The sequence below is a fragment of the Zonotrichia leucophrys genome, chromosome 28, assembly GCF_028769735.1.
Source record: "Zonotrichia leucophrys gambelii isolate GWCS_2022_RI chromosome 28, RI_Zleu_2.0, whole genome shotgun sequence".
NCBI classification, from domain to species: domain Eukaryota; kingdom Metazoa; phylum Chordata; class Aves; order Passeriformes; family Passerellidae; genus Zonotrichia; species Zonotrichia leucophrys.
This window is the reverse complement of record NC_088197.1, coordinates 3,523,889-3,533,946: the sequence shown is the minus strand read 5'-3', so window position 1 is coordinate 3,533,946 and position 10,058 is coordinate 3,523,889. Positions and strand designations below refer to the sequence as shown.

General features: G+C 59.4%; 1 protein-coding gene across 1 annotated transcript; it reads right to left on the bottom strand.

Annotated features, from left to right (window-relative positions):
• Positions 1–657: 657 nt before the first annotated feature.
• WDR18 (WD repeat domain 18) lies at positions 658–9,499 on the bottom strand. The gene is made up of 10 exons (XM_064734506.1): positions 9,266–9,499; positions 8,684–8,794; positions 7,124–7,257; positions 6,227–6,368; positions 5,557–5,700; positions 5,297–5,361; positions 5,070–5,194; positions 2,329–2,495; positions 1,828–1,896; positions 658–1,571 (listed from the first exon to the last, which is right to left on the bottom strand). The coding sequence occupies exons 1-10, from the start codon at positions 9,473–9,475 to the stop codon at positions 1,440–1,442; spliced, it is 1,299 nt and encodes a 432-aa protein (XP_064590576.1). The 5' UTR covers positions 9,476–9,499; the 3' UTR covers positions 658–1,439.
• Positions 9,500–10,058: the final 559 nt, after the last annotated feature.

Sequence of the window (10,058 nt, the reverse complement as noted above, 5' to 3'; positions counted from 1 at the left end):
TCCATGCAGGAGGGGCAGGGAATGAAAACCCCTCCCCAAACACCAGGCACAGCATGGGGGGCTCTCTGGGAAGCCCCATCCTCCCTTCTGCTCTAAGTGCAGCACCCCAACAGGAACCCCACTGTGGGATGACTGGGAGGGAGCTCTGGGGTTTGGGATTTTTGTTTTTGGGCTCCCTGCAGCAGGGATGTGCTCCCACCTCTTGCCCCACTGCAGCCCCTGGCTCTGGGTGCTGACAGTCCCTGCTGCAGCTGATGAATGTTGATCCAAAACCTTAGGAGGAAGAGGAGGAGCAGGAGAGGAAGGGAAAGGAACAGCTCCAGTGATTAAGCTAAAAGCTTTTTCTCTGGAACTGGGGATGCTCGGATGCTCTGGTTTTAAAATGCACTTTAAATCAGCTGCACTTGGTGTATTGAAAGGGAGGGGGGGTGGCACAGAGGGATGGCCAAGGGACACCTCAACACCCTGTAGGGACAGGGAAGGACCCTTGGGGTGAAGGCAACAGGGCAGTTTGGGGATAAAGAAGCAATTTCCCACTCCCAGTGAGCAGCCCAGGGATGCAGTGAGAGGTGGTCAAGGTCTGTGGCCATGTTAAAGAAACCAACACGGGCATCTTTCACTATAAAAACCAAATCTTTTATGTAAAAAATAAACCTAAACAAAACCCACAACCCCCGCTGCCATGCTGTGACAATACAAAAGGCCGAGTCCCCAAACACCGTGAAAACAGAGTCGTTGGATCCAAATATATATAAACTGTTGACTGAGGAGATTGGAAATAGCACCTTGCTGGTCCCCCCGCCCCTCCCCAGAGTGACCCTGTGCCCCAAAACCACCACCTGTGCTCCAAAGCCCAGGGACACCCCAGGCTCTGCCTGCCACACACATCAGGAGCCCCCTCCTCAGCCCTGGGAGCCAGGGACCCCCCCATTGTTGCAGCAGCCCCCCCAGAGAAGGAGCCCCTCAGCCCCTGCTGTCCATGCAGAGTGTGGGGTCTGGTGGCACCGAGCAGCAATCCCCAGGACAGGGTGGGCACAAGGGGGTCTCCAAAATCCAATCTCAAACCGGTATTGAGAGAAAAAAAAACACCCCACTTTTCTGTCTGCACTGCAGGGTCAAGTAACGAAAAGAAACAAAAAAACGGGGCGGGGGGAAGAAACGGGGAATGAGCAGGAGCTGCATCCTGAGCCCTCCCAGCAGCCGGCGAGGCTCCTCCTGCAGCGGCCGCCCGAGAGTCCCCCGGCCCCGAATCGGAGTGAACGCGGTCCCTGTGCTGTCCCCGCGCCGGGGTCAGTCCCGCGGCTCGGAGCAGGCTGTGCCGGCTCGGGGGAGGCTGAGCCGGGGCTCGCAGCCGGCTGGGCGGCGCCCGAGGGCGGGCGGTGCTTCCCCAGGAGCCGGGCAGGGAGAGGCGGAGGGGTGCGAGGGCGGGGGGAGCCTCTTCACTTGGCTGGTTTGGTGATGATGCGAGTGGAGAAGTCAAAGAGGTCCTTGTTGATTTTGCGGAGGTTGCTCACCTCCTCCTCCAGCTCGCTCACCTGGATCGTCAGGTGCTCCTGGTCTCCCACCAGGTTCTGTGACACGAAAACACAACAGACAAGAGTCAGGGCCTCGGCTCTGACAGGCACAGGATGCTGCTCCTTCCCCAGCAGTAAACACCAAACCCTTCAGTCCCCTCCCTCCTCCTCCTCCTCAAAGTGCAGCCCCATGGCACCAGCAGATTTTAGGGCTCTTTTCCCCTATTCCCATGTCCCAACTTGCTCAAATCAGCTGACAAGGATCCCCCTCAAGGGGTCAGTACCCAATTCCCAGCCTGGGAGCAGCTCTCACCTTTTCCCTCGTCGAGTACATCTGTGAGTACATCCTCTCTGCCTTCTCCAGGTAGCTCTGCCCAGGCTCCTGCAGGGACCACAATGGAGGGGTTGGAAGAGCAGACACAGACCCTCTCCCCATGCCCCTGGACTGGGTTCCCCATGGGAGGAAGCCTGGGTGATCCATCCTGCTGTCAAGCAAACAGCCCCTTGGCCTGCTGCCACCAACCACCAGGGAGCTTATCCATCAGCTCTGGGCAGAGGCAGACAGAGGCAGACACTGACAGTGGGGAGCAGAGAGGCTGGGATGGCTGGGCTGTGACCCTCCCTGCCTGGAAACGGTGGGACAGCAGAGCCAGCCCACGCTGCAGCACGGGGCTGGGGAGGACAAATGACTGCAGCAGCCAGGATGGGGAGGACGCAGGAGGGAACACCAACGGGTTCCAGCAGCTGGAGGAGAAGCTTTTCTCTGCCACAACCCCTCCTGGCTGGCTGTGCCCCTGCCCAGCGCCCCCAGTACCTGCTGGTGCAGCCCCAGGCGCAGCGTCACCCCCTCGGCGCCCGGCTCGTCGCTGCTCTCGGTGCCGTGCAGGTGCCGGCTGAACTTGGGCAGGGGCACGCTGGGCTTCCCCTCGGGGTTCAGCATGTTGGCAGGGGCCAGCACGATGAAGGCGTTTGTCACCGGACCTGTGGGGACACAGGGGACAGCTCAGGCTGGACCCTGCTGGGTTTGGGAGGCCTCGGGCAGCCCTGGCACAGGACTCTGCTCTGCCTGCCCAGGGCTGGTTGTGACCCCAAAAGAGCAGAGCCCGGCCTCCCACCACCCTGAGCTGCCATCCATCAGCAGCTCCGTGCTGCCACAATCCATGGCAGAGCTGATGAGTGTGTTAATTACTGCATTAATTACTTACCCGCCCCCTCCCAGCTGCTGTGAGCTCCCAGTGCTGTCCCCCCACTCCCTGTCAGGCACAGCAGCCCCCAGCACCCCTCAGCAAGCAGGGCACTGCTACCACAGCCCCACCATCCATTTCCCCTTTCCCATTTCCACCTTTCCAAGGTGAAGATGGTCCATGTGCACCTGGAGGGGGCTGCCAGGGCTGTGGAGAGGGGTGCAGGGTCAGGGAGGGGACATGGCGGGGCCTAGGGAGGCTCAGAGCTGCTGGAGGATTTTGGTCTTTGCAGAGCAGACAGACACAAGCAGCTCTGATATGGATGAGGGCCCTGTCATCACCATCCACCCCTCCAGAGCCTGCTCCTAAATCTGATCCTCTGAGGATTCAAGGTTGGGTCCCAGTAGCAGAGCAGCAGCTCTGGCCCCAAAGCTGTTCCTGGCCAGCTCTGATGGCGTCACTCCCTCCTTAAAGATCAGATCACTGTGCTCCATCAGTGACATTCCCACTGCACTGACAGCTCATGGAGCAGTTTGAGAGGAAAGGTGGAGAGGAGAAAACCTCAGGAGTGAACCCAGAGTTCCCCAAACCTGGTCACCACCTGGACACAGCCCCCACAGCCACTCAGTGCAGAAGTTCTGCACAAGATCACCTTGCCTCAAGGCCTGGGGCAGCAGGGGCCAGGCTGGGCATGGGGACCAGGCTTAGCTGGGGGGAAATAACCAAATAACCCAGCTTCCAATGCAGAGCTGCCAGCAGAACACATCAGCCAGAGCATCCCAGGATGGCCTTGCAGGGGGAGCCCTTGGGATGGTCTGTGCCACGCTGTGTTTGCAGAGACAAGGATGGAGCTCGTGTGACAGGATGGGAATTGAGGCCTGGAGGGATTTGGGGGCAGCAGTGGCTCCCAGGCTCATCCCACAGGTCCCCTGCTTCCCCCCAGAGTGGTGGCAGCCAGGCAGGGTGACCAGCACTGCCACAGCTCATCACCCAGGAGCAGCAGCCTGATTTCTCAAATGCCACCCACTGCCCCTGCCAAGGACAAGCCACCCTTGGTGACACAGCCCCCTGCACCAGCCTGGCCCTGAGCCACTCTCCAGCTCCTTGGATTTAATTTGCAGCAGTGTTGAGGGGAGGGCAGAGGGTCCTGTGTGTCCCCAGCCACCCCCCATGCCCAGGAAGCAGAGGGACAGTGCTGTCCCAAGGACACTGAGCCAGAGGCTGCTGTCACATCTCCATGTCACAGCCCTGTCACCTCTGCCTTGGGGAGGGAGCAGGGACAGACCTTGCTGGGGGGCTCATGAGAGGCCAAGCAGGGGACAGGGATCCATGAGAGGGGGCTGGGTTGGCCCTGCAGGGATTCCAGAGCCAGGGCACAGCTCAGGGGTGCTGGAATCTCAGCCTATTCCTGAGCACACACAGCCATGCCAGTGCCAAGGCTGCCAGGGAAACCAAATCCCTGCCCAGAGGCAGCAGAGAGCCAGCAGAGCACCCACAGCGTGGGGTCAGCCTGGTCCTGCTCCTCCTGGGAAGAGCCTGGTCTGTCCATTCCTGCCTGCAGCCTCAGGAGGACTCCAGTGCCCGGCTCAGAGCCAAAGCCTGGCCCCCCCTCCCCTCCTGGGATGACTCACAGCTCCATTTGGTTTGTTTTCACCCTCTAGTGCCAGCCAGGCTGGATGGGCACTGCAGTGGGTCCCAATTAGGGACGGTCCTTGGCAGCCAAAGGGAAGAGGAAAAGGGTCTGCAGGCAGCCTGGCTTGCAGAGACTGCCCTGAGGCTGCAGCTCAATCACCACGGAGGAACACAGGGACTGGCTGTCCCCACCATCACCTTTGGGAGGGGTTTGGGCCATGCCCAAGGCAGCCCCACTGGTCACTGCAGCACCAGGGGCCAGAAACCACAGTCAACAACAGGAGGGGTAAATCCCCCACTGCTCTGAGGGGGCTGAGGCACCCAACTGCTGCTCCTGCAATTTACTGGAGCCATCAGACTGAAATCCCAGACAGCTGCTCATATGGGATTCACTTCAGGCCCCATGAGCTCACTGCTGGGGTCACAGAGCTGTCTCCCCTGCAGACACAGCTGGGGTGCATGTGGGGTGACTGCTCCCTGGGGAAAACAAGGAGGAGGATCCCGTGTGGCCTCAGCGACAGGGTGAAATCCATGACTCACTCCTGACAGAGCACAGGGGGTTGTTAACACACGGGGCAAGGTCAGGGCAGAGCTCCAGACAGCCCAGGCTCCCTCCAACGCCTCTGCCCTTCCCAGGGCGTGAAGCAAGGGGCAAAAACACACCTGGAGTGCCCAGGGCAGCTCAGGTGAGACACTGGGCCTCTGGCAGTGAGGATCCTGGAGATAAGGACATTCCTACCTTTGTGATTCATCGTCTTGAGGCACTGCTTGCTCTGGATGTCCCACAGCCTGACGGTTTCGTCGTGAGAGCCCGAGAGCAGCAGGCTGCCATCTGTGGAGACTGACAGACACGTCACCTGGTTCCTGGAATGGGGAACAGGATGTTTAAACTCAGGATGACCCCAGGAGTGCCAGGAGCTGGTGAGGTGGGCAGATGGAGGCTGGCAGGTACGTCTGGTTCCTCACCTGTGCCCTTTGAAGACCTTCCCGTTCTCCCGCTCTGTCTGGAAGGTCCGGTCTCTCTGAACTGGCTGAAGAAATTCAGGAAGGAAAAGAAAGGAGTTAAAATTCAGGAAAGCTGAACCCACCAGGTTCATCACCATGTCTGGAGGGGGCAGAGGAGACACAGAGGAACCCTCCCATGCCCTGGCAGGTCACACCAGTCCCAGCAGGGAGGTGACAGTGGCTCAGGGTGACAGGGCACACCTGCAGCCCCACACACTCACCCAGGCACAGAGGTCGACCTGGAAGATGGAGCCATCCATGCCCCCACAGAACATGTGGTACTCAGAGAGGTCCAGAGTCACAGCCATGATCCCCACGTCGAAGAGCACGGAAAGCAGGAGCTCCCCAGATGAGATTTCCCAGAGCTGGAGTGAGAGGGGACAGGAGAATCAGGGGTGAGAATGTTCATGGCAGGATTGGAGGAACACTGATATCCTGAAATTCCCTCCTGGATGTGACTGGGAAACTGAGTCCAAGGCTCAGAATCCAGGCCCAGCCTCTCTGTGAGCAGGACAGAAGTTTCCCAGGCAGCTTCAAAACAGCTCTGAACCCTCTCTGTGGCCACCCTGCCCCCAGGGCATCCCCTCCCCACAGGCTCCAGCCTGCTCTGCTCCCTGTGGACATCAGCAATGGAAAAAAGAGGAGCTGACCCCGACATTCCCAGGACAGCAGGGACTGCAGCAGTCCAGCCTGGGGGCAGGTGCAGAGAAACTGCTGTTGTTGGAGAGGCAGAGCCCAGCTCTGGCAGCTCTGAGTCACTGCAGAGACAGCCAAGAAATGAAGCCACTGCAACCCGGTAAAGCTTGGGGACAGCTTGGGGACAGCTTCCTGCTAGCTGGCAGGAGCCTGGCTGTGACCCCAAGGGTCTGGCAGCTGTGAGATGAGCCTCACCTTGGCTGTCTGGTCGAGGGAGGCGGTGGCAGCCCGTGCCAGGGGCCCTCCAAAGCCGCAGCACAGGTCGGTGATGGGGAGGCTGTGCCGGGACCAGACGTGCCGGGGGTCGGGGATCTGGGAGGGCTCTGCCTGCAACACGCTGTGGGGAGAGCAGAGACAGGCAGGTCAGCCAGGACAGAGCCCCACGGGCAGCTGGGCCAGGCTCTGATCCCACTGGGGCTGGCTGCAGGGACCAAGGGGGACACGGGAGCTGCTGGCAGCCATGGCTCATGGATGCTGAGATCCCTATCCCACAGGGACAAACACCCTGGGAAAGGGCACAATCCCCTCTGTGTCACCCAAGGAAAGAAATCAGAACCATCTGTTCCCAAGAACAGGTGAGACCCTCAAGGAAAGGCTCCCTGCCCAGAAGGAGGGCACAGACCCAGCTGTGGGCTTAGAGGGATCTCCTGCTCCAAAATCCCTGTGGCACACAGATACTGAGGCTGAGATCCCTATCCCACAGGGACAAACACCCTGGGAAAGGGCACAATCTCCTCTGTGTCACCCAGGGAAAGAAGTCAGAACCATCTGCCTGCTCCCAAAAAGCCCCTAAGGAAAGGCTCCCTGCTCAGAAGGAGGGCACAGACCCAGCTGTGGGCTTAGAGGGATCCCCTGCTCCAAAATCCCTGTGGCACACAGATACTGAGATTCCTATCCCACAGGGACAAACACCCTGGGAAAGGGCACAATTTCCTCTGTGTCACCCAGGGAAAGAAATCAGAACCATCTGTTCCCAAGAACAGGTGAGACCCTCAAGGAAAGGTTCCCTGCCCAGAAGGAGGGCACAGACCCAGCTGTGGGCTTAGAGGGATCTCCTGCTCCAAAATCCCTGTGCCCCCCAGCCCCCCTTACTTGTAGAGGTTCCACACCAGGGCCAGACAGTCCTTGGCCCCTGAGAGGAAGTGGCTGCTGTCATCAGTGAAGCAGAGGCACGTGAGGTCCTGGTAGTGTCGGTTCAGGATGGCCAGGAGGTTCCCATTGGACACCTGGAGGGAGAGGAAGGGCAGGAGGGAGTCAAGGATGCCTTGGGATCATGTGGTGAGAAGGGTGGGTTCTGTTCCACCTCAGGACAGTGACTGACACCACTGAGGCACAGCTGGAACAGCCTGAACTCAGTGGAAATTCAGCACATGGCACTGGAAGAGGTGCTGACACTTTAACTCTGGAACCCAGTGATGCCAGAGCTGCTCCTCTGGCCAAGTCACAAATGTGCAGTAAAGATTTCTTGCTCACTCTTAATATTTATATTACTTCTTCCCTCCTCCCACAGGTCCTCAGGAGATGGCAGTGGGGTTATGAGAGCTGCAGGACACCCCAGAGGTGGCTCAAGGGGTTTAGGGTGGACAAGGAATCCCCCAAGCATTTCTTATTAAAAGCAACTGCAGATGGGGAGGGAACCAAGAAAAGAAAAAGCCTCAAATAAAATAAGAGTCTGCTTCTTCTCATGGTCTGAATTACACCAAAAAATCAAAGCAAACCTCAATTTAAGGGGTTTCATAAACAGCACAAAACTGAGCTCTAGGGGCTGGTTCCAGCTCCATGATGGTTTCCTCTCCAATGTGCCAGAGGGACAGTGCCATACTTTGGAACACATCTGAGGGTGACAGTGCCATACTCTGGAACACATCTGTGGGTGACAGGAGCTGAAGCAGGGCCCAGCTTGGAGCATCACAGGCAGCAGCTCCCACTGCAGGCTCAGCCTCAGGGATTTTTTTCTCAGCTAAAAGCACTTTGGCACAAACAAACCCTGATGGGTTCAGGTAGAGCCACTCACACCATGAGGCTCAAACCTCCAGGTGAGGCATCCTGGGGTTTAATCCTGGGCTCAGGACAAGATACTGCTTTCATTTGCTCAGTGGTGTGCTGGGAACACAACAGTAATCCCAAATTAATCCAGCAGTAATTAACCAGCAGAACAATGACCAGAGCACAGCAGGGGCTGCTGGCACCCTGGGCACACACAAATATGCAGCTGAAATGTGGGAGAAGCACTGAATGAAAACCAGATCCTGTGCTGCTGCCTAGTGAGAGCAGTGCCTGACCCCTGAGGCAGAGTCAGGGCATCCAGAGATGCCTGGAAAGAGGAGAATGAGGCAAAGTGAAGCCTCTCCCTGAATTCCTCCCACTCTTACTTCAATGAGCTGCTCTGTGGGCTGAGAGCAGCACAGCCTTTATCCCAGCATCAGGATTTACAAACATTTAGGGGATGGGGACCCTGACTCCAGGATCAGGATTTACAGACATTGGAGGGATTGGGGACCCTCCCTGACTGTGCAGGGTGTGAGTGTGAGTGCCCCAGCACCCCATAACTCCCACAGACCGTGCAGGGTGTGAGTGTGAATGCCCCAGCACCCCATAACTCCCACAGACCGTGCAGGGTGTGAGTGTGAGTGCCCCAGCACCCCGTAGTACCTCCCACAGGTAGATGCTCTCGGCGACGCCCGCCAGGACGTAGAGCCCGTTGGGAGAGGCTGTCAGGCAGGTCACAGGCCCGGGACAGATGATTTTCTGCTGCAGCTGGTCCTGGGACAGAGAGAGAGCACAGTGAGGGCTCAGAGAAGGGAAGGGGCTGCAAGAATGGGGGCTCAGGGGGATCTCTGCGAACAGAGGGATGGGGGGCACTTGCACAGGATGATGGAGGGAGGGGGAGCCTGAGGGTCCAACAGGGGACAGATGGGGGTCTTTGCAGAGAATTGGGCCATGAAGGGGTGTCTGAGAACAGAGGGGAGCATCCACGAAAAGAGGGGCCATGGGGGGGGGGGTCTCTGTGGAGAGAAGGGCCATGAGGGGGTCTCTGTGGAGAGAGGAGCCATGAGGGCGTCTGACCATGGATTTAGGGGGGCTCTGTGAATGAAGGGGCTCCTCATCACAGGGTCGGGGGTTTCTCAGGAGGGGTGCCCCCGTCACATCCCCCACAGGGCCCGGAGTCCCCCCGCGAAGCCCGAAGCCTTCCCCCGAGCCGAGGCCGCCCGGGCCCGCCCGCCGCGCCGGTACCTTCCTCTGGAGCTCCCAGACGTTGATGTAGCTCTTGCCGAGCTGGGCCCCCAGCAGGTGCTCGCCGCCCAGCAGCGCCAGCCCGCGTGGGCCGCTGTTGCCGCCGCGGTAGCCGGGCAGGGCCGAGCCCGAGTGCAGCTCCCAGACCGAGCAGTTGCAGAGCGGCCCCGCCGCGTCCGACACCAGCGCCACCTCCATGGGCGCCGCCATCTTCGCGGTCCGCCAGGGCCACAGAGAGCGCGGCCGCGGCCCAGAGCGCCGCCTCCGCCGCCCGGCGCTGACCAATCAGCGGCAGCGTCGCCACGGACGCGCGGGGCGGGAGCTGCGCACGCGGCAGGAAGCTCAGCAGGGCCCGTCCCGGTCGATGCTGGATGGGTGACACGGGGCAGCGCGTGTGCACATGGGGACTCCATGGACACCCCACAGCTTATGGGGACTCTGTGGAGACCCCATAACCCTATGGACCTCCCACAGCCTTATTATGGGGCTTTATGGACCCTCCACAGCCCCACAGCGACCTCATGGACACCCCACAGCCCTATGGACCTCCACAGCCCCATAGGAGCCCCACGGACACCCCACAGCTTATAGGGACCCTATGAAGACCCCATAACCCTATAGACCTCCCACAGCCCTATGTGGACCCGATGGACACCCCACAAGCTTATGGGCACCCTGTGGAGACCCCATAACCCTATGGACCCCCCACAGCCTTATATGGACCCTACAGACGTCCCAGAGACCTATGGAGACCCTATGGAGACCCCATAACCATATGGACTCTCACAGCCCC